Consider the following 27,735-nt stretch of genomic DNA (forward strand, 5'->3'; position numbering starts at 1 on the left):
GCTTCCAGGAGGGCTCGGGCGACCCTTCCCCTGCCGCTCCCAGGGTCCCGCGGGTTGGGGGTAGGGCCATCCGGCCTGAAGCGCGGTCCCCAGCCTTGGCCTTTCCCGCGCCGCCCCGGGCTCCGAGCCCCCTCCGCTCCCGCCAGGCCAGTCCTTCCGGCCCGGGCCGCCCGCCCGGCGCCTCTGCCGAGCCCCCTGCACCCCCATCCCCGCCTCGGCCCCGCCAGCCCCGGCTCCGCCTCGCTCCCGGCCCGGGGCCCTCCGAGCTCCGGCTGGGACCCCGCGCCCCGCCTAGTTCCTAGCTCTGCTCGCTGCGCGCCATCCTCCGCTCGGGCTCGCGCCCACCAAGACCCGCTCCCCTCAGCCACCCACAGTTGCACCGCCCGGCCCTCGTCCGCGCAGGGCAGGCTGGAGGAGGGGCCTGAGAGCTGTGTGGCCCTGTGCACCCGGTCCTGTGATAACCCCAAATCTACCCCCGGAATTCCTTTTGGGGCTAGAGTAGCAAGGAACGGGCTCCGTTGAGTCTTTTACTGGAGAAAGGATACTAGTGGGGGAGAAGCTGAACTGTTCTCAAGTCCCCTGGGCACCCCCCGGCCTCGGGGGAGCAACTATTCCTCCCCCTCTCCTCCATAATCGGCTCAGCCTGGTCCCACTGACCTCCACCTCCCCCCACAGCTGAGTCTCTTGGCACCTGGGTATGTGTGGGTGGGGAGGGGAATCCAATCTCCCTTCCTCTCCATCTGGCCTGGTGGACAAAGGGCAGGGGGACCATCTGGTCCCGCCGGGGTGGGGGAGGGGCCCACAGTGTTGGTCCCAGGGGTGGGGGAGGGGCGGCGCTCTTTAGAAGCAGCAGCCGGTGGGGTCTAATTGCATCACTTTATTTCACCGACCTCCACTCTGGCTCCCACCCCCCAAAGCCTCAGAGCAGGAAACAAGCTTGGCTGAGATGCTTCAGGCCTGGTAACCTCGGGAGGTATACAGCACCCAGAAGGAAGGGTAAAAGCAGGGGGGCAAAGCGGTGGCCCTCCCTTTCTGGGGGTCACTTCTGAGCTGGGGCCCGCTGAAACCTGTGTCCAAAGTAGCTTTCAGGGCTGGCCACACCCTAAGCCTTGCAAAAGGGCCTCCTGCAAGGGCTGGCCCCATGGGGTCCCCACCTTCCCAGCCAGTGAGGTTAGCATGGTTAGGAGTCCACGTGTGCAAGTGCTTGTGTGAAGGATCATGTATGCATGTGTGTATATGCAAAGCTGTACATGACAATGTGCTTGCCAGTCCAGAGTTACATGTACCTATGCAGTTGCTCTCAAGCGAAGGGTCATATTTGGGAACAAGGATGGCTCTAAACATGTAAGCGTGCATGTGGGCATGTAAGTATCTGGGGCCTAACGGGGTGGGGAAGTGGGTGTTGGGGGAAGGGCTGGCCTTCAGGGCATTTGCAGAAGGAGGAGGGGGTGGGAGGGAAAGGCTGGGCAGAGCAGAGGAAGGAGTGAAAGCCAGGCAGGAAAGTGGAAGAACAGGAGAAGCTCATGTAATGGATTACCCTCCACCGGATTATGTTCCTTGATTCCTGAGGGTTTTTTCTCTTGATTTTACCCCCTCAGCCTATCACTGCAAGAGAAAGAGGCAGAAAAGACAAACAGACCACAAAAGACAAGAACCCAGACAGACGCACCTGTTGCATGTGCATGAGGCAGAGCCCGTGAGAGAAGAGAAAGCGTGCCAGAGACAGCTCGGCAGGCAGGCAGCCCATCCCCTGCAGCAATGCTGGGCTTCACTGGAGCCCCTGCAGGAAGTCCAGCAGCCCTGTATGCCACTCCTCTGGTTTGTCCAGGTAACAGGGGTGCCCCGCCCCCTTCATGATCAGTACCCGGTGGTTGGGCAGCTGCTTCAGGTGCTCAAAGCTGGACTGACCCATGGGGTCCTGGTCTCCATATACAATCAGAGCCGGAGTCTGAGAGGAAGGATGGGGCAGAGTCAACAGGGACCTGCCATAGCATCCCCAGTCGTCCCCACCACTTCAGTCTCTCCCTGGGACCACCCCATATAAGGGAGAGAGACAAGCTGTCCCAGTGGGTGGGGACACATATTGGTATCTGCCCCAGAACACAGTTTCGCACAGGGCTTGGCACAGTAGTCTGCTGAGTAAACCAAAATGGTGGAGTTGGGTGGTCAGTTCCTCCCAGAAGACACCCCTTGGTTACCCAGCCCCCAGATAAGGAAGGTCCAGGGATGCACCCTTCCTTGCTCCTGGCAGGGACACCTCAGCTTCCCACACAAGGGTACCTTCACACTGGCATAGTTGGCAGCATTGATTTTGTCAGTGCAGATGGGGGCCACTGGCACATAGCCGCGTAGCTGGGAGCCAGGGGCCGTGAGGAAGGGCAGGGAGTACATGCCACTCAGTGATGGACTGATCACAACCGGGGGGCCCAGCTCCAAGGCATCCACCACAGCCGCCAGGAAGCTGCCAGGGGCCAGCTCCCCAATAGGCGCAGGGGCTGCTGCTTCCTTGGAGTGCCCCAGACCTGCAGGGATTCAGGTGTGGAAGAGATAAGACAAGGGCGGTGAATGGCAAAACAAGGGAGATGGTTGCTCTCTCCAGGAAGCCCTCCTAGGTCAGTTTCTCTGTGGCCAGGTTCCTATAACACCCAGTGTGCCCACGTTTATTCCTACAGTAGCCTCACTCTATCCTATCTGTGCCAAGCATGAGGCACTTCTCTCCATGTCTGTGCCTGTCTCCCCAGCAGTAAGTGTCCTGGAGAGAATCAGACTCTGAAGCCCAACAAGTCTGGGTCCAGAACCCAATTCTGCATTTATTATCTATGTGACCTTGGGTAGGTCCCCCTCAGCCTTCTCTCAGCTGCTCAGTTTCCCTGTCTGTTAAAGGGGGATAACAAAAGTATCTGCCATTTAAGATTGTTGTGAAAATTAACTGCGTGAAAGGCACCTGGCCTTGGATTGGGACAGGAGAGGCTCCTGAAGGACAGCAGCTGAGGGGCAGATTCTGCAGCTCCTCCTCCGGTCACTCAGGCTTCACCAACAAGATTAGCTCCAGACCTTCACCCTGAAGCTCAAGCCAACCCACCATTGGAACCAATCCTGCCTGGGCTGGAGGCTTGCCCTTGAGCCATGAAACCATACCATCCCTGGCCTGAGGGGGTGGGACCAGCCATGCTGCTCCTTTCACACCTGGCACCAAGGATTGGGACCCAGCCGTCTGGGTTATCACAGGCAGTCTGGGCACTGATCCCACCTCCCTAGAACCTAGCTCAGGGCTTTGCATGTGGGATCACAACTGAGGGCCTGGCCACCCACCAGGCCCTGCCTTGTCCCCCAAGGCTCCAGAAGACTCAGATCTCACTCCTTAGGGCTTCCAAAAGCCTATGGTTATGACTCAATCAAAATACTTTACTTCCAATTGGCTGAGCACCAATTACTCTGTGTCACATACTAGCCACATACTCACACGGATTATCTCATTCCATTCTCATTAGAGCCAGCCCCAAACATGAGTGTGGTTATCTCCCACTGCAGATGAGGAAACAGCGGCTCAGAGACACTGAGACACTGCCCAGGTAACAGTGAGGAGCAGTTGGGCGATGAGGACCACATCTGGATCAAGACTGCTCAGAGGCCCTTGCAGTGTGCTTGACCAAATGCTGTCAAGTTCAGGGCCCAGCCTGGCCGGGTCCTCCAGATCCCACCGCCCCCACCTCTAGAGTGGGGAGGGGCTACATGTTATAGGAACCTGGCCCTGTCCCTGATGAGAACTCCCCAACCCCTGCCCAGAAGCCTGCCCCTTAAGTACCTGGCAGGTCAATGGCCACAGCCTGGTAGCCAGCCTGGGCCAGCCTGTGCAGTGTACCCAGGTTCTGCCAGGTCTCGGAGGAGAAGCGAATACCATGCAGTAGCAGTACAGAGAAGTGAGCTTGCCCACTGCTGGGCCGGGCCTCTCGGAAGAAGAGGGCCTGGCCCTGCACCTGGATGGTGCCCTCGTGCTGCTCCACGCTTGCCGCCATGCCTGCCGCTGCTGTGCTGGTGAAGGGCCTGTGGTCAAAAGCCACAATGATGAGGGGCCACAGAACACCCTGCTCAGGGTGGTGGTCCCACAGGAGCAACAAGGAAGCCTCCAGTTGGCTTCCAGAACTTTAGGAACATGCTTTGGGGTCAGGAGGACATAGGTGTTATTTCTGCCTCTGCCATTCACTTTAGTGTGTAACCTTGGGCCTCAGCTTCTTGATCTGAAATATGGGAACAATAAAGCCAACCTCAATAATTAAGAATTAAAAGTTTAAGAAAAATTATCGGCCAGGCACAGTGGCTCACGCCTGTAATCCCAGCACTTTGGGAGGCCAAGGCGGGTGGATCACCTGAGGTCAGGAGTTTGAGAGCACCCTGGCCAACATGGTGGAACCCCATCCCTACTAAAAAAAATAAAAATAAAAAATTAGCCAGGTGTGGTGGCGCGTGCCTGTGGTCCCAGCTACTCAGGAGGCCGAGGCAGGAGAATCGCTTGAACCCGGGAGGCAGAGGTTGCAGTGAGCCAAGATCACACCACTCTGCTCCAGCCTGGGCAACAGAGTGAGACTCGGTCTCAAAACAAAAAACAAAAAGAGCCAGCTGATGGTCACATGTCACTGCCATTAGGCCAGTGTGGTGGCACACGCCTGTAATCCCAGCACTTTGGGAGGCCGAGGTAGGCAGATCATCTGAGGTTGGGAGTTCGAGACCAGCCTGATGAATGTGGAGAAAGAAACCCCATCTCTACTAAAAATACAAAATTAGCCAGCTGTGGTGGTGCATGCCTGTACTCCCAGCTACTAGGGAGGCTGAGGCAGTAGAATTGCTTGAACCCAGAAGGTGGAGGTGCAGTGAGCCGAGAACATGCCATTGCACTCCAGACTGGGCAACAACAGCGAAACTCCATCTCAAGAAAAAAAAAAACAGAAAAATTATCAGTGGGGGTGCCTGCTGTAAAAACTCAGCATGTGGTGGGGCTCCATTACGATTGCTGTTCTTATTCTCATCGTTATTATCCTTTTCTATAAATGGGGATAATTCAGTAGTACTAGCTCATAGGTGGTTGATAGGATTAAATAAGGCCATGCATGTACTATGCCTAGCATGTAGTAAGGACTCAGTGCTCAATTAAGTTACAGATCATGAGTTGGCAATGCAGGCCAGAGGGAGCCCAAACTGGGGTAAAAAGCCCATTTTATTTTATTTATTTATTTATTTTTATTTTTTTGCGATGGAGTTTCACTCTTGTTGCCCAGGCTGGAGTGCAGTGGCATGATCTCGGCTCACTGCAACCTCCACCTCCTGGATTCAAGCAATTCTCCTGCCTCAGCCTCCCGAGTAGCTGGGTTTACAGGTGCGCATCGCCATGCCCGGCCTTTTTTTTTTTTTTTTTTTTTTTTTTTTTGAGATGGAGTATCGCTCTGTCGCCCAGGCTGGAGTGCCCGTGGCGCATCTCCGCTCACTGCAAGCCCCGCCTCCTGGGTTCAGCCTCAGCCTCCAGCCTAGCTGGGACTACAGGCGCCTGCCACCTCGCCCGGCTACTTCTTTGTATTTTTTTAGTAGAGACGGGGTTTCACCGTGTTAGCCAGGATGGTCTCGATCTCCTGACCTCGTGATCCGTCTGCCTCGGCCTCCCAAAGTGCTGGGATTACAGGCGTGAGCCACCGCACCCGGCCTAATTTTTGTATTTTTTGGTAGAAACGGGGTTTCGTCATGTTGGCCGGGCTGGTCTGGAACTCCTGACCTCAAGTGATTCGCCCATCTTGGCCTCCCAAAGTGCTGGCATTACAGGCGTGAGCCACCGCGCCGGGACTAAAAGCCCATTTTCTTCTTTTTTTTTTTTTTTTTTTTTTTTTTTTTTTTTTTTTTTGAGACGGAGTCTTGCTCTGTCGCCCAGGCTGGAGTGCAGTGGCCGGATCTCAGCTCACTGCAAGCTCCGCCTCCCGGGTTCACGCCATTCTCCTGCCTCAGCCTCCCGAGTAGCTGGGACTACAGGCGCCTGCCACCTCGCCCGGCTAAGTTTTTTTGTATTTTTAGTAGAGACGGGGTTTCACTGTGTTAGCCAGGATGGTCTCGATTTCCTGACCTCGTGATCCGCCCGTCTCGGCCTCCCAAAGTGCTGGGATTACAGGCTTGAGCCACCTCGCCCGGCCCTTTTTTTTTTTTTTTTAAGAGAAGTTGTCTCGCTCTGTCGCCCACGTTGGAGCGCAGTGGCGCAATCATGGCTCACTGCAGCCTTGACCTTCCTGGGCTCAAGTGATTCTCCCGGCATTCACCCCCAGTAGTTGGAACCACAGGCGCGCACCTCCACACCAGAAAGCCCATTTTCTAGAGGCGGAAACCGAAGCGCCCAGTGAGAAAGGCGACCCGCCGGGGACGCGGGGTGCTCAACGCGCTGCCACCTGGGGCCCAACGCGTTGACCTCGCGGTCAGGTTGCTTCCGCGGACCACGGTTCTGGCTCGCTAGGTGTGGGAGGGAGCACGGGGAGGGAATGGTGGCAACCCCCAAGGAGGGGACCCAGGGATCCGAAAAACGAAGACTTGGGGTAGGTGGGGTTGGGTTTTGACTGGAGAGAAGAAAGGGTCACAAGCGCAGGGCGGGTACCTGGGGAGCTGTGTGGACTCGCGCAGACGGGAAGCAGACGCGTACTGGCGGTGAATTGGAGCCGGCGGAGCAATGGTGGGGGAAGAGGCCGGTCCCCATCCAGCGGGGGCGGGGACTGGGCCGTGCTCCGGGGCGCCCTCTTGTGGCCACAAGCTCGCAGGGTCCATAGGCTCCGCTCAACTCGTTCTTCTCACAGCTGCGTCAGTTTCCCCAAGCCACTTGGTCCCACATGCCCCAAACGCGGTGCTGAGCACGGTTTCGAACTCCTCAGCGACCTGCCCCACATGGACATGGAGCAGTCTGAGGAGAAAAGTTCCTTCGGGATCGCATCCTTGCTGCTCTCTTCCGGCTCCCCATCCCCCTTATCTCCAGCCAGAACTGCCCAGGGCAAGTTGTTGGCCTGGCACAGAGTTGAGGCCGGACAGGTTTGAGTGCGAGGCTCCGCCAGTGTCCTGCCAAGTGGCCTTGATCGTTTTCCCAATGCCTCCGAACCTGTTTCCTTCCTGTAGAGCGGGGTCATACGTTGCCAACCTCTGCAGAGTAGCAATAAAGAGTAAACGCCACGCTCTGCACAGCCTCCCAGTGCTGGGCCTGGTTGCCACGCGGAGCCTTGGGCCTGGGACAGGCCAGACGTTGGTAACACATCACCAACCAGGGCAGGCGCCATGAGTAGATGTGAAGGAGCCCAGGGCCGGTCCAGGCTCTGATCGTGGGTGTGCGTCGGGGAGGGGTTGGGGTGGAGTGGGTAGGAGTCAGGAAAGTGGCTGGGCCAAGACCTGGAGCTGCTGCATAACAATATCTGACATTTACACAATGAGGCCTCTGCTCCGGACACTGTTCTGAGGCTTGACCCGTCCTTAAGAACCTAGAACAACCCTGTGCTGTGGGTTTTATCCTTAACTCCATTATACAGGCCAGAGAACAGAGCCAGAGTGGAGATGTTCCATTGGGAAGAAGCCACATGGCTCTCTGCCATCCTTCAAGCCAAAAACAATTCCGAAAATCTGGGCAGGGGGCGGGCCAGTGAGCATTTGGGCTCTGCCCCCAGCACCCCCTTCGCGCAGACGACTCGGTAACTGGGCTGCCCCCGCGGCTGCGGAGTGCGCAGGCGCGCCTCGGTGGCCACGGTCCTGGCCTTCTAGAGCCGGAGCGGCCCGCGGAGCTGCGGAGGCAGCCATGGTCGGGGCGCTGTGCGGCTGCTGGTTCCGCCTGGGCGGGGCCCGCCCGCTCATCCCGTTCGGCCCGGTGAGTCTCCCCGGGTACGGAGGCCGGCCGGTGGCCCGGGGGCGGGCCATCTTTACCCCGCCCCTTGCTCCGGGGCAGAGTCCCGCGGAAGAAGCAGATGCTGGGGCCGCGAGTGTGCGTGTGCGCGCGTGTTGTGTGTGCGCGCAGGATCTGCGTGTGTTCTTGGGGGTCTGGGTGTATGTGTACGCTCGTGTGTCTGCGTGGTGTCCGTCAGTGTGTTTCTGCGCGCTTATATTGGTGGGGGGAGTGTGTTCGTTGATGTCTGCCTGCTTGCGTCCGCGTATGTCTTCCCAGTGTATTTCTGTGTGCGTGTGATTTTAAGGGTATGTGTCTACCTGTCTGCGTGTGTGCATTTCTGAGGGTTTGTGTGTGTGTCTGCTTTCCTATGCATGTGCCTTTCTTGTGTGAGTGTGTAGTTTTACGGTTGTGTGTATGACCATGCTTGAGTATTTCTGAGGATCAGCCTGTGGTTTTGAAAGCGTGCACCTCCATTAGTCTCTCTGGCTTCCTGATGCCTGACTGCGTGCGTGATTTAGAGGATACCATTACTAAATGGAAGGGATTGATCCCACACGGGCCAGTGTGTGTGCAAGGAGGCTGCATGTACATGCAGGGAATAGCTTGTGCAAAAGAAAAGCGTGTGGGGGCAAGATTCGTATTTGTGCTTGTGTGCACCTGTGTATTACTGTCAACGCATATTCCAATGACCTAACGCGGGCACAGTTTACCCTGCCCCTCGCATATCCCCCCAGGCGGCCGGCTGCAGGTCCGCTACAATTGCCTAGTACTGCGTAGCGCCTTGGGTTGCCAAGGCAACAGCCTAAGCCCCGCCCTTCCCTAGTTGGAGAGGCGCGGGGTCGCCCCGAATGGACTACAAGGAAAGGTCCCTCGCGCCGGGTGGGAACCTGGGCTAACGCCCTGTTAGAGACGTGCGTCTGAGGTTGTTCGTGGTCTCGAAGAAAAGAGGAATGCGGTCTTCCTCCACTAGGTCCTGGTTTTCCAGAAACAGCAGAAAGGCTGCTGCTGTGGCCCACAAACCCCCGAAGCCTGGGGATGCAGGCTCAGGAAACATCCCTAAAACATCCCAGAGGGATGAATAGGACCCAAGACGGGCCCCCGGCTCCTAGCTCGGGCAGATGCCCAATTGGCACTCAACAAAGGTGTGCTGGCCGGGCGCGGTGGCTCACGCCTGTAATCTCAGCACTCTGGGAGGCCGAGGCGGGTGGATCACAAGGTCAGGAGTTCGAGAACAACCTGAACAACATGGTGAAACCCTGTCTCTACTAAAAAATAGAAAACTTAGCCGGGCGCGGTGGCGAGCGCCTGTAATCCCAGCTATTCGGGAGGCTGAGGCAGGAGAATCGCTTGAACCCGGGAGACGGAGGTTGCAGTGAGCCGAGATTGTGCCACTGCACTCTAGCCTGGGCGACAGAGCAAGACTCTGTCTCAGAAACATAAAAATAAATAAATAAAGATGTGTTTGCTGGACTTCGGGAATGAAGCAGGCGTGCTCATCCTAGGCCCAAGAAATGGCAGGAACAGCCCTGATCCAGTCCATGGTATTATCTAAATCTCACAGGAAGCTTAGGAGGGCAGCCATGAGGTTATCCGATTTTACTGACAAACTGAAGACACAAGGCCAGGAAGTGGCAGTCTCAAAGGCCTGCCCAATTTGAGTCCTGGGTCCTAAGGGCTGTCCTCTGGGGTGGCAAAGACCCCAGACTGGAGGAGTCCACGAAGCAGGTCATTTGGCCAGAAGCTGTCTGTGTATGGGTTGGGGAGTAGCATTCATCTCTCCAACCTCTACGCTGTGTTTTTCATTTCTGGGTGTACCATGCTCCTCCCTGGCCCTGCAGCCCCTCACTCCTCAGCATTTTCCTCTATTACAGACATTCACTGTGAGCCTTTTCATAACAGCTGGGTTAGACCGTTAGTTATAATGCGATTGTAAAACGCATTCTGATTTTAGCAGTATTAAATGCAGCGAGATTAAAAGAACCATTTCCAAACATGCCCTTAAGTGGGAGGTCCCTTTGCACGCAGTCTTTCTCCTTTGATGGCCCTCACCACTTTTTCCACCTGCAAGGCTCCAGTTCATCCATCACCTCCCAGCTCCACGGGTTCCTCCTTGGCAAACCAAGTGTGGCCTGGTAGTTAGAAGCCCATTCCTAGGTTCAAACCCCAATTCCCCCACTTGCTACTTGGCACTTTGGGCAAGAGAATGTACCTCTCTGAGCCTCCATTTCCTCACCTGTAAGAGAACTGTAATCACATCTGCTCCCCAGCGTTCTTGGTGGAAAAGAACGTTGTATGTAAAGTGCCACACTCAGGGCCTGCTGTCATAAGCGCTTGATGAACGGAAGTGGTTTCAGTTGATCCCATGATGGTGGCGGTCACTGAGCATGCTGTGTGCCAGAGGACACCTCAGATGCACCTCCTCACACTGAGGTATCTGAGCATTTGCCCTGGCATGTGGAGTAGTTGAGCATGAACCCCCAGAACTTTGCCCATAGCAAGGGAAAGGACAAGGGCTAGAGCTCTTCCTCTGCTGGGGACTCTGGGTGGGTTTTTGGGATGGGATCCAGGGGTCCTTGTAGGGGCTCACTCCCAGCCTCTTTTCCCTCTCCTCTCCTCCTCCAGACTGTGGTACAGACCTCCATGAGCCGGTCCCAGGTAGCCCTGCTGGGCCTGGGTCTGCTGCTCATTTTCCTACTGTATGTGGGGCTGCCAGGCCCCCCAGAGCAGAATTCCTGGTTCTGGGGAGACCCCAATGTCACTGTCCTGGCTGGTCTTACTCCTGGCAACTCCCCCATCTTTTACCGCGAGGTGCTCCCACTCAACCCGGCCCACAGGTAGGTGCTGCCCCAAGGGTCTAGTGGAGGGACTAGGCCCAAGGGGAGTCCCTGTGTGGGACCTCCATTATACTCAGAGTGCTCAGGGCCTGGGAGGGCAATGGGAGAAGCCTAGGAATAAAGAAAGGCGGGCTACACCAGGTCCCCAGGATACACATTCCCATGTGCCTGCAGGGTGGAGGTGGTGCTGCTTCATGGAAAGGCCTTTAACTCTCACACGTGGGAGCAGCTGGGCACACTGCAGCTACTGTCACAGAGGGGCTACCGGGCCGTGGCCCTTGACCTTCCAGGTGAGCACCCCCAACCCTTTGTCTAGGGAAGCCCTAAGGTGTGGCTGGGGGACAACTGGACCCTAGTGTATGGACAAGCAGTGGCAGGTCACAACGTGAGGAGGCACCATGAAAAAGTCTGTGTTTTCATTTTCTACCATGAAAACTAGTGTGAATTCTAGGTCACGAAGCAAATAAAAACTCTTCACAAGCAGTGTACTTTCTTTTTTTATTTTATTTATATATATTTTTTGAGACAGAGTCTCGCTTTTTCACCCAGGCTATAGTATAATGGTGCAATCTCAGCTCACTGCAACCTCCGCCTCCTGGGTTCAAGCGATTCTCCTGCCTTAGCTTCCGAAGTAGCTGGGATTACAGGTGCCTGCCACCACACCTGGCTAATTTTTCTATTTTTAGTGGAGATAGGGTTTCACCATGCTGGCCAGGCTGGTCTTGAACTCCCGACCTCAGGTGATCTGCCCACCTCAGCCTCCCAAAGTGCTGGGATTACAGGTGTGAGCCACTGTGCCCGCCAAGCAGTGTACTTTTTATGACAAACTATATAGGTTTTGTGTTTTTAAGTACACAAATGATTTATGCTATCATTTTTGTCATTAAAAATTTTTTTAAATGTCATCGAATCATAGAGGATTAAAAAAAAACTAAAAAATAGCGAAGCACTCGGAGACCGGTGCCGCATTTCTCTCCCTCTCTAAGAAGTTTAGGGGATGCCACACCCTCTTCTGGGTATTCCCACACATAAAGATGCAGATAATATAGAGAATTGTCTGGTAAGGTCTGTAAACATGACTGGTGTCCTGCCTGCTTAGCACATCCATCTGCAGCTTGGTTTTCTCTCCCTACATCATGTCTCAAAGATCATGCCGGTCCCTGCAAACCTCCCTCTCTGTTGTTAACCCTGCAATGTGTCCCATAGAAGGGATGGACAGGCTTTATCCAGCCATTCCTCTACTGGCGGAATGCTCAAGCAATGTAGTAGCTAAAGCATCCTTGGACATGCTTCTTTGAATATGTAAGCAATAATTTCTCTAGGGTAGCTACTGAGGACAATTGATGGGCCAAAGGACATGGTTTGTTTCTTTGTTTGTTTGTTTGTTTTAGATGGAGTCTCGCTCTGTCTCCCTGGCTGGAGTGCAGTGGCTCGTACTCGGCTCACTGCAACCTCCACCTCCTGGGTTCAAGTGATTCTCCTACCTCAGCCTCCCAAGTAGTTGGAATTACAGGCGCGCACCACCACGCCCAGCTAATTTTTGTGTTTTTAGTAGAGACAGGGTTTCACCATGTTGATCAGGCTGGTCTCAAACTCCTGACCTTATGATCCACCCGCCTTGGCCTCCTAAAATGCTGGGATTACAGGCATGAGCCACCGTGCCCAGCCACCAGGACATGCACTTTTAAATTTAGATAACTACTACCTCATCCTCCAAAAACACTGTATGGATTTATCTTCTCATCTGTCATGTATGAAAGTGCACATTTCCCCATGTCTCCCCCAACACTGGGTGTTATTTCAGTCTTTTTCATTTTGCTAATATTAGATGAATGAAAGATATGCTTTTCTTTTTCCTTTTTTTTTTTTTTTTTTTTTTTTCCGAGACAGAGTCTCACTCTGTCACCCAGGCTATAGTGCAGTGGCACCATCTTGGCTTACCGCAACCTCCACCTGCTGGGCTCCAGCAATCCTCCTGCCTCAGCCTCCCAAGAAGCTGGGATTTCAGGCGCCTGCCACCACGCCCAGCTAATTTTTGTGTTTTTTTTTTTTTTTAGTAGAGACAGTTTCTCCATGTTCTCCAGGCTGGTCTCGAACTCCTGACCTCAGGGGATCCGCCTGCCTCGGCCTCCCAAAGAGCTGGGATTACAGGGGTGAGCCACCACACCTGGCCAAGATATGCTTTTCTAACAGGCATATTACGTTGCCAAAAAATAGCTTCTGGGCAGTTTTAGGTAGTGTGCGCCAGTGCCACTGGTCCCCAACTTTTTCCCCCACTGTGGTGGGCAGGAAGTCTTGTGCTCCTTCCCATTGCCCCTCAGCTGGTACCTGCTGCTGTTCCTAGGTTTTGGGAACTCGGCACCTTCAAAGGAGGCAAGCACAGAGGCAGGGCGGGCAGCATTGCTGGAGCGGGCGCTGCAGGACCTGGAGGTACAGAATGCCGTGTTGGTGAGCCCCTCGCTGAGTGGCCACTATGCCCTGCCCTTCCTGATGCGAGGCCACCACCAGCTACATGGATTCGTGCCCATTGCACCCACCTCCACCCAGAACTACACCCAGGAACAATTCTGGGCTGTGAAGGTACTGGGAGAAGGATCTCAAAGGTCCTGGCGCCCTGTCTCTGGCTTGGGGGGGTTCAAGACTCAAGTCTTACTTGGCAGGACATGGCCTTATCCCTGATCTTGGAAGGAAGAGTTGGATGGTGTTGGGGAAGGCTTCCTAGGAAGTGGCTTGGGGGTCAGAAACTCATCAGGCCCCAAGATCACAGCCCCCTGCCTTGCCCTGCAGACTCCAACCCTTATCCTGTATGGAGAGCTGGACCACATCCTGGCTCGAGAGTCACTGCGGCAGCTCCGCCACCTGCCCAACCACTCTGTGGTGAAGCTACGCAACGCGGGCCATGCCTGCTACCTCCACAAGCCGCAAGACTTCCACCTTGTCCTGCTTGCCTTCCTTGACCATCTACCTTGAACTAACCCACTCCCAGGTCCCGACCTGGCCTGAGCTTGGACAGTCTGGACCACCACCCTCCCCTGACCAGGGAGACAACCTCTGGGATTGGAGGCCAGAGGCCAGAGGGTCAGACCCAGCCAGGACTTCTCATTTCATCTCACAGACACAATAAAAAAGCATATTTGTCCTGCCTGGGAAGTGACAGGTTCCATTTCCTGGTGTGCTGTGGGAGAGACGGGAGTGGGAGGCAAGTCTGGGACTACTTTGGGCCTGGGAGCTGGAGGGGATGCTCCAGCAGTCTGGGAAGGCTAAGAGTGCACCACTTCCTAAGTGCCTGGCCTCACCACTGTGTGCCTGAGTTTCCTCATCTGTAAAACAAGTATGATGGCAACGCCTAGGTTGGAGGGTGGTTACAGGACTGAATGAGTCTGGATAACTGAGTACTCAGCCACATAAGGCTGGGGAATTGCTGGTGGGAGGCGGGGTGAATTACTGCTGCTGCATGACCACTGGGATTGGTGGGAAATCCAGGGTCTGGACAGCCAAGCTGAGGGAGTCAGGAACCTAGAGGGTGTGGGGAATGCGATTTAAGAATTAGCCAGCATTGCCGGGCGTCGTGACTCACACCTGTAATCCCAGCACTTTGGGAGGCCGAGGCTGGCGAATCACAAGGTCAGGAGATCGAGACCATCCTGGCTAACATGGTGAAACCCCGTCTCTACTAAAAAATACAAAAAACTAGCCGGGCGTGGTGGCGGGCGCCTGTAGTCCCAGCTACTCGGGAGGCTGAGGCAGGAGAATGCCATAAACCCGGGAGGCGGAGCTTGCAGTGAGCTGAGATCCGGCCACTGCACTCCAGCCTGGGCAACAGAGTGAGACTCTGTCTCAAAAAAAAAAAAAAAAAAAAAAAAAAAAAAGACCCAGCATTGCCGGGCATGGTGGCTCACACCTGTAATCCCAGCACTTTGGGAGGCTGAGGCTGGCGGATCACGAGGTCATGAGATCAAGACCATCCTGGCTAACACAGTGAAACCCCGTCTCTACTAAAAAATACAAAAAATTAGCCGGGCGTGGTGGCCGGTGCCTGTAGTCCCAGCTGCTCCGGAGGCTGAGGCAGGAGAATGATGTGAACCCGGAAGGCGGACCTTGCAGTGAGCCGAGATTGCGCCACCACACTCCAGCCTGGGCGACAGAGTGAGACTCCATCTCAAAAAAAAAAAAAAAAAAAGAGCCAGCATTGGTTGGGCACAGTGGCTCATGCCTGTAATCCCAGAACTTTGGGAGGCCGAGGTGGGCAGATCACAAGGTCAAGAGATCCAGACCATCCTGACCAACATGGTGAATTCCTGTCTCTACTAAAAAAAAAATAGAAAACATTAGCCGGGCGTGGTGGCAGGTGCCTGTAGTCCCAGCTACTCCGGAGGCTGAGGCAGGAGAATGGTGTGAACCTGGAAGGCGGAGCTTGCAGTGAGCGGAGATCATGCCACTGCTCTCCACCTGGGCAACAGGGCGAGACTCTCTCAAAAAAAAAAAAAAAAAAAAAAAAAAAAAAAATTAGCTAGCATTGGGCCCGGCGCAGTGGCTCACGCCTGTAATCGCAGCACTTTGGGAGGCTGAGGTGGGTGGATCACGAGGTCAGGAGATCGAGACCATCCTGGCTAAGGCTCACACGGTGAAAACCCGTCTCTACTAAAAATGCAAAAAATTAGCCAGGCATAGTGCATAGTGGTGAGTGACAGTAGTCCCAGCTACTCGGGAGGCTAAGCCAGGAGAATGGCGTCAACTCGGGAGTTGGAGCTTGCAGTGAGGCAAGATCTCACCATTGCGCTCCAGCCTGGGCGGCAGAGTGAGGCTCCATCTCAGAAAAAAAAAAAAAAAAAAAAAAATTAGCCAGCATTGGCTGGGCACAGTGGCTCACATCTGTAATCCGAACGCCTTGGGAGGCCGAGGCAGGTAGATCACCTGAGGTCGGGAGTTCAAGACCACCCTGGCCAACATGACAAACCCTGTCTCTACTAAAAATACAAAAATTAGCCCAGCGTGGTGGCACGCACCTGTAGTCCCAGCTACTCTGGAGGCTGAGGCAGGAGAATCACTTGAACCCAGGAGGCGCAGTTTGCAGTGACCCAAGAACGAGTCATTGCACTCCAGCCTGGGCAACAGAGCGAGACTCCATCTCAAAAAAAATAAATAGCTAAATAATTAGCCAGCATTGTTATGAGTTAAAGTCTATTTGCCCGCATGAATAAATAGATAAATAATTAGCCAGCATTGTTATGAGTTAAAATCTAGTTGCCCACATGACAGAGTGAGACTGTATCAAAAAAATAACTAAATAAAGAATTAGCCAGCATTGTTATGAGTTAAAGTCCATTTGCCCTCATGTTATATGAGAGCAGCCAAGACTTAAACCTCAGGAAAGGTGGGACAGAACCCCTCCCCCCAGCGTGCCTCCTTGGCCTAGAGATTTAAGTCTTTTCCCTCACCCTTCCCCAAGCTGACTCAGCCCCTGGAGCAGAGGGCAGACCTGGCTGGGAGTACAAAGGGCAGCTGGGGCACAAGTGGGCAACTGCAGCTGTGGCCTGCAGGGGGTCAGTGGTACACCTGTGCCTGTTTAGCCTCCCGCTCCGGTGGCTGCAGAAGAGCCAGTTTCCTCACACTGTCATCCAGGGTCACAACTGCATCCACTCACAGTGACATCGTCACACCGACCCACCATCTCACACTGTCCCATACACAGTCATACCCACTGATAGACTGCACACGCAGTGGCACGCTCACACCATCACACGTGCTCTTGTCCATGCGTTTATTCCCATTTCTGGCACAGTGTCCGGGGTCGGCATGGCCAGGGGCAGAACCTCGCAGGAAGTGGAGCTCACAGTGTGGGCAGACAGATAATGACCAATAACTTTCAATACAAGTGGAGCTGAGGCGCTAGGAGGACCTCCCAGAGGGGCCGAGGCCTGCACAGGGTCCTGCACAGGGGAGCTGTTGCCGAGGAGCGCAGGGGCGCAGACCGAGGGCTTTGCAGCCCTGCATCTTCAGAGCCTCGGGGCGGACCCTTTTCCTCCCGCCCTATCCGGGGGCTGAAGGAGGAGGCGTCCTTAAGGGACGGGACCGTCCTGAGCTCCGGGGGCAGGAGTGGCAGGCCTGTGGTGTGGGGCGGGGCGGGCCTGTCAAGGCGGGGCCAGCCCGGAGCTCGCAGCTCACGGGGCGGCGCTGGCTGCGGCGGCCGCTGCCCGGGGGCGGGATCCTGATCTAAGCCTCCAGTAATCCCGCTGAGGCCCGAACCAGAGGCGGGCGGGGACTTCCGCGCCGACGCGGCCGCAAGCGCTGGGACGGCCCTCACTGGCGGTCTTTGGTCTCCGCCCCGACATCCGGCCCGGGGCACGTGGTGGGCGGACGGGGGCGGTCCTGAGCCTGCGACCTCGCAGGCGACCTCGCTGTACCCTAAGTCCAGGCCACAGTCAGGGGCGGGCGCTGGGAGGCGAGCGTGAACTCAGCGACAGGAGAGTGAGGTGGGGCCCCGTGGCTTGGAAGCCGGGCAATTGGGAGGCGTTGGGTTTTTTCCTGTTGTTGTTTTTTCAGGGATGGGGGAGTACAAGTCTTGGTTCAAACCTCGCTGGGCTACTCTGAGCTGTCCTCGAACCTCTCTGAGCCTCTCGGCTTTCTCCTCTGTAAAGTGGGCATTCTGAGCACAAACTTCATGGGGCTCTTTTGGGGGATTAAATAAGGAAATGTGCTGGAAGCAGACAGCCCAGAGTTGAAACAGAATGGGTGCTCCTTAATGGGAAATCCTACCCCTGTGGGAAATCCGGGAGCCGCCGTAGGGACGGGCTGTGTGCAGGAGCGCACCGGGTCCAGGGGCTGGGAGGGGTAGTTAGCCATTCACTTTGCCCCCAGCTCACCACGCGCAGCGCCATGAACAGCAAGGGTCCCGAGGAGGAGCATCCATCAGTGACGCTCTTCCGCCAGTACCTGCGCATCCGCACCGTCCAGCCCAAGCCTGACTATGGTGAGAAGACGGTGGTTCCAGAGCCTGTGACGGGGCCTAACGGACGGGGACTGTGCTCTAAACCAGCCTCCAACACCTGTCACCCAGCTGAGCCCCCCTCTCCCAAATGGCTCCCCAACCCCTCCAGTCATTGCCCAAGTAAATAGACTGAGGCAGCCCCTCCAGGTTATGGAGGAATCCTTTCCCCAGACGCTCTGCTGCTGCCCAAGGTTACTCATGGCAGCTGGTTAAAGAAAAACTTCACCTCACTCCCCAGGGCAGGAGTGGTGGGGGAATGCTCAGGCAGCCACAGGGGAAGGAGAAGCCCTCCAGAAGCCCACTGAGGCTGGACAAAGGCCACAGCCCTTAGGGAATCAAGCTTGGTGGTTAGGGCCTGGGAGGTGGCTCCTGCCTTTTATCCCAGCGCTTCAGGAGGTTGAGGCTGGCAGATTGCTTGGGCCCAGGAGTTCAAGACTGGCTTGGGCAACATGGCAAGACTCTGTCTCTACAGAAAAATACAAAAATTAGGAACGGTGGCACACCTGTAGTCCCAGCTACTCCGGAGGTTGAGGGGGAGGATCACTTGAACCTGGGAAGTTGAGGTTGCAGTGCAGCCGAGATAGCACCGCTTCACTCCAACCTTGGTGACAGAGTGAGACCCTGTCCCAAAAAAAAAAAAAAAACTTGGTGACTGGGAATTCTGAACGTGGGCCCAAATTCCTCCTTTGTGATTAATCAGCTGAGACATGGTGGGTGAATCTCTTCATGTCACTGTGCCATAGTTTCCCATATTTAAGGAAGATAACACCTTCCTCCAACGCTGGACACCCCCTGGCCTTCCAGAAAGGGTCACTGAATAGCCAAAAATATCTTCTTTCTTGGGGATGGAAATGCAAGTGTCTCTGAGGGATATGGAGTGTGTTGGGGAGGCAGCAGCCCATTTCTGGGTGTGCTCCCTTCTCCGGGCTGCCTGGGCTGGTGGGAAGCTGTGAGTAGGCAGAAGCAGCCCCAGACACTCTGTGCCTCCAGGAGCTGCTGTGGCCTTCTTTGAGGAGAGAGCCCGCCAGCTGGGCCTGGGCTGTCAGAAAGTGGAGGTGAGCCTGGGGCCCTAAGCAGGGAAGGGAGGTGGGCCTGGGCACTTCCTCACCCCTGCTCAGACCACCTCCCCTCCTGACCATCTCCAGGTGGCACCTGGCTATGTGGTGACCGTGTTGACCTGGCCAGGCACCAACCCTGCACTCTCCTCCATCTTGCTCAACTCCCACACGGATGTGGTGCCTGTCTTCAAGGTATGTAAGGGGCTGGGGCGGTGGGCATTGCAGACCTTGGGGACAGACATGATGCAGATCCCAGGATCCAGCCTCAGGGAGCGCATGGTCCTGGTCCCAGTCCTGGCACTGACTTTCAACATTCTTATGACATTGCACCACTCAAGCAGCCTTCGTCCAGCAACAAGATCTGGGCCAGAGTGGGGTAGGGACTAGGGGGTGGGAAGCAGGAGACAGTGATGGGGGATGGCAATCAGCTGCCTTCTTCAGCCCCCGTCTTTCCTCCCCCACCACTCCACCTGTCACTCCAACCCTATGGTGGGCTCCTAGGGAAGGGCCACTGTTGACCAGAGTGGATTAATGGCTAAATTGGAGGTTTGGGCCCCTCTTCCCATCCCTGCCCCCAGGAACATTGGAGTCACGACCCCTTTGAGGCCTTCAAGGATTCTGAGGGCTACATCTATGCCAGGGGTGCCCAAGACATGAAGTGCGTCAGCATCCAGTGAGTGTCCTCCATTCCCACTCCTCCACAATGTCCCCACTGGTCTAGTGGATTGACCCAGGACCTGGAGGGGTGATTGGAGAAACTTAAGGCCAAGGGACACCTTGACCCCTTGGACAGGAATTACTTCCATGACCATTGCATCGATAGGGAGATGCAGCCCAGAGAGGAGCATGGACTTTCTGGAGTCCCTATCAGGGTGTGGCAGGGTAAAGTCCAGGGCACAGGACTCCAGCCTGCTGGCTCTGCCTGCCGGGCAAGCCTTAGCATCTGGTAGCTCCCCCAGCACCTGGCTTATGCCCCCTCAGGTACCTGGAGGCTGTGAGGAGGCTGAAGGTGGAGGGCCACCGGTTCCCCAGAACCATCCACATGACCTTTGTGCCTGGTAGGAGTGGTTCAGATACCTCTGGGAAAGGGGAGGGTGGGGGTGAGGCAGCCTCCTCATCTCATGGCCCTGCTGCTTTTACAGATGAGGAGGTTGGGGGTCACCAAGGCATGGAGCTGTTCGTGCAGCGGCCTGAGTTCCACGCCCTGAGGGCAGGATTTGCCCTGGATGAGGGTGAGCAGGTTGGCAAGCTGATGAGCAGCCAGGCAGGGAGTAGGAGGCTGCTAGTGGGGACTGGGCTGCTCCACCCTCTGAACCCCCTTTCCCTCCTCAGGCATAGCCAACCCCAGTGATGCCTTCACTGTCTTTTATAGTGAGCGGAGTCCCTGGTGTAAGTATGAGCTTGGAGGGAGGGCTCACTCTACAGGTGGGAGGCTAGGCCAGAAAGGGCACGGTCCTATGAAGGGTTGCACAGCAAAAGTTGAGGCCTGAGAAGGCCTCGAACCCAGAGCCTCTGCCTCCCAGCTCTTTCCTATCTGAGCTTCCCTGAGGGCAAGCCCTGATTGGGCAGAAACAAGCTCTACGCTATGGGCCCTGAGCGGGGACAGGACCCTGCCAGAGGAGCCTGGAATGAGGGGGAGACCTGGGTCTACCCCAGGGCGGATTGTTTCTCCAGCCCCTCATGCTGAAGACACTCCCTTCCCCCTACACCTCCCCAGGGGTGCGGGTCACCAGCACTGGGAGGCCAGGCCATGGCTCGCTCTTCATCGAGGACACAGCAGCAGAGAAGCTGGTACGTGGCACCCTGGGAGGGAGTCTGGGAGTTCAGGAGGCTCTATCCTGAGACCACTGTCCCATTTAACCTCATGTTCTCGTAGCACAAGGTTGTGAGCTCCATCCTGGCATTCCGGGAGAAGGAATGGCAGAGGTGAGGCAGTCTGGGAAGCGGTGGGGTGGCTCTGGGAGGCAGTACCACAGAGGATAGAGTCTGAGCCACCTCTTCTATCTGTTGCTGCTGCTTCCCTGTCCCCGCACCACAGGCTGCAGTCAAACCCCCACCTGAAAGAGGGGGCTGTGACGTCCGTGAACCTGACTAAGCTAGAGGGTGGCGTGGCCTATAACGTGGTACCTGCCACCATGAGCGCCAGCTTTGACTTCCGTGTGGCACCGGATGTGGACTTCAAGGTGCCACCTCCACCTGGGTTTGGAGGAAGGATCCTGGGTCCTCAGTCTTGTCCTAGAGGCCTCTGGAAAGCCTGAGGGATCAGCTCATCTTCCTTCTCTTAGGCTTTTGAGGAGCAGCTGCAGAGCTGGTGCCAGGCAGCTGGCGAGGGGGTCACCTTAGAGTTTGCTCAGGTATGGACTTGGGACATGTGATGGGAGAGTGTGGGAGCTGGGGGAGACCCAAGTGTGCAACAGTGGAGTGTGTGCTTGGTGTGTCTGCATATGTCTGGGCATTTCTTTATCTATGATAGACACATTTTATTCCAACAAGCATTAGTTTGTAGATGCTACTGTGGGTGCTGGGGAATGCTGTGGGGAATAAAATTAGGCACAGTTCACGCCCCTGTATGGTGAAACAGGGAAACATAAATCAAACATTTATATGATATTACTTTTTTCTGAGAGTCTCACTCCGTCACCCAGGCTGCAGTACAGTGGCACAATCTGGGCTCACCTCCGCCTCCTGGGTTCAAGCAATTCTCGTGCCTCAGCCTCCAGAGTAGCTGGGATTACAGGCACCTGCCACCACACCCAGCTAATTTTTGCATTTTTAGTAGAGACAGGGTTTCACCGTGTTGGCCAGGGTTGTCTCGAACTCCTGGCCTCCAGTGGTCCACCCACCTTGGCCTCACAAAGTACTGGGATTACAGGCATGAGCCACTGTGCGCAGCCGTACTTTTATATAATACATGTGGTACAGAAAAGCGTGGCCCCTTGCACTCTGAAAACCTCTAACTGGAGTATCCAACTAGTCTGAGGTCTGGGGGAGCCATCTTGAGGAAGGGGCACTTGGGGTAGGATCTGAAGGATGGCCCAGGAGGTAAGTAGATGGAGGGTGGGAACATCCCAGACCTAGGACATTTGAGGGGCTGAAAGAGGATCTGTGGCCGGACTGGCCACCCAGATGTCTGGGTAGGTGAAGGAGTGGGGGTGGGGAGGTGTTCTGTGCCAGGCACAGCCCACTCTATGGGAAATAGGGCAACATGCCCAGGCCCATGTCCTGATCTTGCCATCCTTCCCGTCCCTCAGAAGTGGATGCACCCCCAAGTGACACCTACTGATGACTCAAACCCCTGGTGGGCAGCTTTTAGCCGGGTCTGCAAGGACATGTGAGCACACTGGCCAGCTCTCTCCTCACAGCCCAGCCCCCTGCTCCTCTCCTACCTGCAGCCCCCTCCCTTCTCCTGCCTCTCTCCCACCTTCCCTTGCCCCTTCAATTCTTCCCTTTCTCCCTCTCCATTCATCAGGCTCTTTCTCCTATAGGAACCTCTCTCTGGAGCCTGAGATCATGCCTGCTGCCACTGACAGCCGCTTTATCCGTGCGGTGAGCCACTTGCATGGAGTGCCTGGGCAGTGGACTGGGCCTGAGGCTGCCTTTCCCTTAATGGCTCCTCCTCGCCCCTGCAGGTGGGGGTCCCAGCTCTAGGCTTCTCACCCTTGAACCGCACACCTGTGCTACTGCATGACCACGATGAACGGCTGCATGAGGCTGTGTTCCTCCGTGGGGTGGACATATATACACGCCTACTGCCTGTCCTTGCCAGTGTGCCTGCCCTGCCCAGTGAGAGCTGAGCCCTGGAACTCCTCAACCTTTGCCCCTGGGGCTTCCATCACAACCAGTGCCAAGGACCTCCTCTTCCCCCTTCCAAATAATAAAGTCTATGGACAGGGCTGTCTCTGAATTACTAACAGCAAGGCACTCGTGGAGCAAGAATTTTCCTTTCCTTGGGGACATGTTACCATCTCCATTTCACAGATGAGGAAACTGAGCCTGGCTGTGAGCACTTCCCCACTACCCCACACTGCTCCATGCGCCTTGATACAGCACACCCATTCAGTACCATCCAGCCATGTCTGTGCCTAGCAAGAAAGGGCCACAGTTCCTATTTCAGTGGCCACCATACTTAGTTCTGACCTGTCAGGGATTCCGTTCCCATCGAAGGGGGATACTAAGGACCTCAGGAACCACTCCTATCTTCCTGGGTGTACATCTGGGATCCTAAGACAGGACCAGAATAGTACCAGCTGGGCCCCTGCCAGATGAGGGGCAGGCAGAGGTGACTGCTGCCTCTTGTCAAAACCTGTACACCGTTGTATTGGCAGCAGGGGCCACAGAGGGGCAGGGGCCCTGGTAAACTAGGTCCGTTCATCTTAGGGGCCTCAGCACCCTGGGTCTGTGTGTGCATAGGCCTAGGAAGTGGGTTTCCATGTCAGCCTTGCTAGGACCCCAGGCTTTACCACGAGTAAACTAGTAAACTATGGCCCCAAGAGCAGAGCCTGATCTAGCGAGATCTGCTCTATCCTGTTCTGACTTCCTTGAGCATGGGGCAGGGGAGATGGGTGGGTTGGGGTGGTTGGATTTTTTGATTCTAGTTGTAGCCAGAAGAGAAGTCCAGAGCCTGGCTGCAGACTGCAGGCTTAGTACTAATAGAAATAACAATGACTCCTGCTCACAGTTGACAAGGAGCCAGGACTTAGACTGTTTTTTTTTTTTTTTTTTTTTTTTTTTGAGGCGGAGTCTTGCTCTGTCGCCCAGGCTGGAGTGCAGTGGCGCGACCTCGGCTCACTGCAAGCTCCTGGGTTCACGCCATTCTGCCTCAGCCTCCTAAGTAGCTGGGACTAAGGCCCCCGCCACCACACCCAGCTTACTTTTTGTATTTTTAGTAGAGATGGGGTTTCACATCTGCCTCCCGGGTTCAAGGGATTCTCCTGCCTCAGCCTCCCAAGTAGCTGGGACTACATGTCCACGCCACCACGCCTGGCTAATTTTTTTATTTTTAGTGGAGACAGGGTTTCACCAAGTTGAGCAGGATGTTTTCGATCTCTTGTCCTCAGGGGATCTGCCCGCCTCGGCCTCCCAAAGTGCTGCGTTTACAGGCGTGAGCCACCGTACCCGGCCTAGACTGGCTTACTTTACATTGAACCCGTACAGAAGTCTTGTGATGGATGCCAGGTCCCACTAGCAATGCAGAAACAGGTTTCACTGGCCAGGGGCAGTGGCTCATGCCTGTAATCCTAACACTTTGGGAGGCTGAGGCGGGCGGACTGCCTGAGCTCAGGAGTTCAAGACCCAGCATGGGCAACATGGCAAAACCCCATGTCTACCGAAAATACAAAAAAATTAGGTGTGGTGGCATGTGCCTATAGTCAGGAGGCTGATTCTAGAGAATGGTCTGAACCCAGGGGATGGAGGTTGCAGTGAGCCGAGATCACGCCACTGCATTCCAGCCTGGATGACAGAGCGAGACTCTCTCAAAAGAATAAAGACACATGTTCCACTAGCATAGTTTGCCCTAGACGACAGAGCTTGGAGGTGCATGAGTCGAGACTCAAGAACTGGAAATTTGTGCTTCCTGAGCACAAGGCAGATTCCATGTACAAGCTGGAGGCTGAAGGCAGCAGCTGGGTGTGATCTTAAGCCCAGTTGAAGCCCTGACCTGGCCTCCCCCTCAGACTGGCACTTGGTAAAGGGATCACTTTTTTCATGGCAGGAACACTTGGGACCTCACTTTGGAAGTCATCAACTTGGTGGCCTGTCTGGGCCAAACCACCTTCAGAACACAACCTGCTCCTGCTCCCTTTCAACCCCATGTCTACCTGACACGCCTTGGCAAGGGGCAGTTGGCCTCCCAGAGACTGCCAGGATTACAGTCAAGAGCTAGCAGCCCCAGCCCTGGTTGGGCAACTGAAGCCTCCTAGGGCCCCACAGGGACTGCCTAGGATCAAATGCTACCCCCACCCCTTCCCAGCTTCATTATCTTCAATATTTTCTCACCAGTGAAACAAAGATAATCATAATATCTACTTCGGAATTAGGGGATCACATGCCATGGGCTGCACCTGCTGCTGTAGCATAACAGCACCCTTTTTTGAGTTTCTACACTGTCCAAGGCTGGTTTTGAGGATTAAGTGCAGCTGGGAAGTGCCCACCTGGTGCCTTCTATAGGAAGCCTCCACAAATGCTTATTTTACTACTTGCTTCACTGACTGCTGAGGATGAAGACTTCTATGTGAAGCAGCTGACTCAGGGGCACAGCAGGGTCAGAACCAGTCATGGGAGTAAAGCAGTGCCACCACCATCTGCCTTCCTGGGTCCCTAGCTGTTGGGGAACTAACATAGCCCAGAGTAGTGGATGCTGACCAGGTGCACCGAAAGAACCCAAGTCTGGGACACCTCAGGCCAGAGTGCAGAGCTGCTCAGCGGGGCCCCTTCCCCTCCCTCGGAGTACGCGTTAAGACCTCATGAGGATGTTTATGATTTCTCCCTTTGGGCCAGGCGCACTGGCTCATGCCTGTAATCCCAGCACTTTGGGAGGCTGAGGCAGGCGGATCACGAGGTCAGGAGATCGAGACCATCCTGGCTAACACGGTGAAACCCCATCTCTACTAAAAATACAAAAACAAAATTAGCTGGGTGTGGTGGCAGATGCCTTTAGTCCGAACCACTTGGGAGGCTGAGGCAGGAGAATGGCGTGAACCTGGGAGGCGGAGTTTGCAGTGAGCCGAGATCGCGCCACCGCCTCCAGCCTGGGCGACTGAGCAAGACTCCGCCTCAAAAAAAAAAAACAAAAAACAAAAAAAAGAAAGATTTAGCCAGCATTGGCTGGGCACGGTGGCTCACGCCTGTAATCCCAGAACTTTGGGAGCCCAAGGCGGGCAGATCAAAAGGTCAAGAGATCGAGACCATCCTGGCCAACACGGTGAATTCCTGTCTCCACTAAAAAAAAAATACGAAACATTAGCCGGGCGTGGTGGCAGGTGCCTGTAGTCCAGGTTACTCGGGAGGCTGAGGCAGGAGAATGATGTGAACCCAGGAGGCGGAGCATGCAGTGAGCAGAGATCATGCCACTGCTCTCCAGCCTGGGTGACAGAGCGAGACTCAAAAAAATTAGCCAGCATTGGGCCAGGCGCAGTGGTTCACGCCTGTAATCCCAGCACTTTGGGAGGCCGAGGTGGGTGGATCACGAGGTCAGGAGATCAAGACCATCCTGGCTAAGGCTCACATGGTGAAAACTCGTCTCTACTAAAAATACAAAAAAATTAGCCAGGCATAGTGCATAGTGGCGGGTGGCTGTAGTCCCAGCTACTTGGTAGGCTGAAGCAGGAGAATGGTGTGAACCCGGGAGGCGGAGCTTGCAGTGAGTGGAGATCATGCCACTGCTCTCCAGCCTGGGTGACAGAGTGAGACTCTCAAAAAAAAAAAAAAAAAAATTAACCAGCATTAGGCCGGGTGCAGTGGCTCATGCCTGTAATCACAGCACTTTGGGAGGCCGAGGTGGGCGGATCACAAGGTCAGGAGATCGAGACCATCCTGGCTAAGGCTCACATGGTGAAAACCCGTCTCTACTAAAACTACAAAAAATTAGCCAGGCATAGTGCATAGTGGCGGGTGGCTGTAGTCCCAGCTACTTGGGAGGCTGAGCCAGGAGAATGGCGTGAACCCGGGAGTTGGAGCTTGCAGTGAGCCAGGATCTCACCATTGCGCTCCAGCCTGGGCAGCAGAGCGAGACTCCGTCTCAGAAAAAAAAAAAAAGAATTAGCCAGCATTGGCTGGGCACAGTGGCTCACATCTGTAATCCCAGCCCCTTGGGAGGCCAAGGCAGGTGGATCACCTGAGGTTGGGAGTTCAAGACCACCCTGGCCAACATGACAAACCCTGTCTCTACTAAAAATACAAAAATTAGCCCAGCGTGGTGGCACGCACCTGTAGTCCCAGCTACTCTGGAGGCTGAGGCAGGAGAATCACTTGAACCCAGGAGGCGCAGTTTGCAGTGACCCAAGAACGAGTCATTGCACTCCAGCCTGGGCAACAGAGCGAGACTCCAACTTTTTTTTTTTTTTTTTTTTTTTTTGAGACGGAGTCTTGCTCTGTCGCCCAGGCTGGAGTGCAGTGGCCGGATCTCAGCTCACTGCAAGCTCCGCCTCCCGGGTTTACGCCATTCTCCTGCCTCAGCCTCCCGAGTAGCTGGGACTACAGGCGCCCGCCACCGCGCCCGGCTAGTTTTTTGTATTTTTTAGTAGAGACGGGGTTTCACCATGTTAGCCAGGATGGTCTCGATCTCCTGACCTCGTGATCCGCCCGTCTCGGCCTCCCAAAGTGCCGGGATTACAGGCTTGAGCCACCGCGCCCAGCCGAGACTCCATCTCAAAAAAAATAAATAGCTAAATAATTAGCCAGCATTGTTATGAGTTACAGTCTATTTGCCCGCATGAATAAATAGGTAAATAATTAGCCAGCATTGTTATGAGTTAAAATCTAGTTGCCCACATGACAGAGTGAGACTGTATCAAAAAAATAACTGAATAAAGAATTAGCCAGCATTGTTATGAGTTAAAGTTCATTTGCCCTCATGTTATGTGAGAGCAGCCAAGACTTAAACCTCAGGAAAGGTGGGACAGAACCCCTCCCCCCAGCGTGCCTCCTTGGCCTAGAGATTTAAGTCTTTGTCCCTCACCCTTCCCCAAGCTGACTCAGCCCCTGGAGCAGAGGGCAGACCTGGCTGGGAGTACAAAGGGCAGCTGGGGCACAAGTGGGCAACTGCAGCTGTGGCCTGCAGGGGGTCAGTGGTACACCTGTGCCTGTTTAGCCTCCCGCTCCGGTGGCTGCAGAAGAGCCAGTTTCCTCACACTGTCATCCAGGGTCACAAGTACATCCACTCACAGTGACATCATCACACCGACCCACCATCTCACACTGTCCCATACACAATCATACCCACTGATAGACTGCACACGCAGTGGCACGCTC

At 55.1% G+C, this 27,735-nt stretch overlaps 5 protein-coding genes across 6 annotated transcripts in view; 3 read left to right on the forward strand and 2 right to left on the reverse strand.

Annotated features, from left to right (window-relative positions):
- LOC126948694 (aminoacylase-1) overlaps window positions 1–27,735 on the forward strand; it is a 107,517-nt gene that overhangs the window by 73,560 nt on the left and 6,222 nt on the right. The window contains exon 1 of one of the 2 annotated variants that reach the window (XM_050780928.1): window positions 17,069–17,192. The exons of the other annotated variant lie outside the window; for it this stretch is intronic. The gene's annotated coding sequence lies outside the window, so the exon portion shown is untranslated. Of the gene's footprint in view, window positions 1–17,068; window positions 17,193–27,735 lie in introns of those variants that run through there. 2 annotated transcript variants of the gene reach the window in all.
- RRP9 (ribosomal RNA processing 9, U3 small nucleolar RNA binding protein) overlaps window positions 1–27,735 on the reverse strand; it is a 157,030-nt gene that overhangs the window by 35,970 nt on the left and 93,325 nt on the right. The gene's annotated exons all lie outside the window — the stretch shown is intronic.
- Window positions 863–7,465, reverse strand: ABHD14B (abhydrolase domain containing 14B). Its single transcript, XM_050780984.1, has 4 exons — window positions 6,623–7,465; window positions 3,806–4,044; window positions 2,281–2,522; window positions 863–1,948 (listed from the first exon to the last, which is right to left on the reverse strand). Exons 1-4 carry the CDS (start codon window positions 6,787–6,789, stop codon window positions 1,769–1,771), a joined length of 828 nt encoding a protein of 275 aa, XP_050636941.1. The 5' UTR covers window positions 6,790–7,465; the 3' UTR covers window positions 863–1,768.
- On the forward strand, window positions 7,401–13,869 carry ABHD14A (abhydrolase domain containing 14A). The gene is made up of 5 exons (XM_050780979.1): window positions 7,401–7,867; window positions 10,508–10,719; window positions 10,894–11,009; window positions 13,064–13,299; window positions 13,507–13,869. Exons 1-5 carry the CDS (start codon window positions 7,799–7,801, stop codon window positions 13,687–13,689), a joined length of 816 nt encoding a protein of 271 aa, XP_050636936.1. The 5' UTR covers window positions 7,401–7,798; the 3' UTR covers window positions 13,690–13,869.
- LOC126948695 (aminoacylase-1) lies at window positions 17,000–22,678 on the forward strand. Its single transcript, XM_050780930.1, has 15 exons — window positions 17,000–17,192; window positions 17,578–17,689; window positions 18,698–18,762; window positions 18,853–18,957; window positions 19,344–19,438; window positions 19,747–19,823; window positions 19,908–19,997; window positions 20,098–20,154; window positions 20,483–20,556; window positions 20,642–20,691; window positions 20,804–20,948; window positions 21,051–21,119; window positions 22,017–22,096; window positions 22,251–22,311; window positions 22,395–22,678. The coding sequence occupies exons 2-15, from the start codon at window positions 17,596–17,598 to the stop codon at window positions 22,557–22,559; spliced, it is 1,227 nt and encodes a 408-aa protein (XP_050636887.1). The 5' UTR covers window positions 17,000–17,192; window positions 17,578–17,595; the 3' UTR covers window positions 22,560–22,678.

This window comes from Macaca thibetana, chromosome 2 (genome assembly GCF_024542745.1).
Source record: "Macaca thibetana thibetana isolate TM-01 chromosome 2, ASM2454274v1, whole genome shotgun sequence".
In the NCBI taxonomy this organism is placed as follows: Eukaryota; Metazoa; Chordata; class Mammalia; order Primates; family Cercopithecidae; genus Macaca; species Macaca thibetana.

Excerpts from the sequence above, each read along its gene's own strand:
- ABHD14B (XM_050780984.1), bottom strand. The coding sequence starts at position 6,789 with ATGGACCCTGCGAGCTTGTGGCCACAAGAGGGCGCCCCGGAGCACGGC. Across the intron at positions 4,045-6,622 it reads GAGTCCACACAGCTCCCCAG|GCCCTTCACCAGCACAGCAG; the intron begins GTACCCGCCCTG and ends TTTTGACCACAG. Across the intron at positions 1,949-2,280 it reads CCAACTATGCCAGTGTGAAG|ACTCCGGCTCTGATTGTATA; the intron begins GTACCCTTGTGT and ends CCTTCCTCTCAG.
- ABHD14A (XM_050780979.1), top strand. The coding sequence starts at position 7,799 with ATGGTCGGGGCGCTGTGCGGCTGCTGGTTCCGCCTGGGCGGGGCCCGC. Across the intron at positions 10,720-10,893 it reads CCACTCAACCCGGCCCACAG|GGTGGAGGTGGTGCTGCTTC; the intron begins GTAGGTGCTGCC and ends ATGTGCCTGCAG. Across the intron at positions 13,300-13,506 it reads AACAATTCTGGGCTGTGAAG|ACTCCAACCCTTATCCTGTA; the intron begins GTACTGGGAGAA and ends CTTGCCCTGCAG.
- LOC126948695 (XM_050780930.1), top strand. The coding sequence starts at position 17,596 with ATGAACAGCAAGGGTCCCGAGGAGGAGCATCCATCAGTGACGCTCTTC. Across the intron at positions 20,692-20,803 it reads CGGGAGAAGGAATGGCAGAG|GCTGCAGTCAAACCCCCACC; the intron begins GTGAGGCAGTCT and ends CCCGCACCACAG. Across the intron at positions 22,097-22,250 it reads AGCCGGGTCTGCAAGGACAT|GAACCTCTCTCTGGAGCCTG; the intron begins GTGAGCACACTG and ends TTTCTCCTATAG.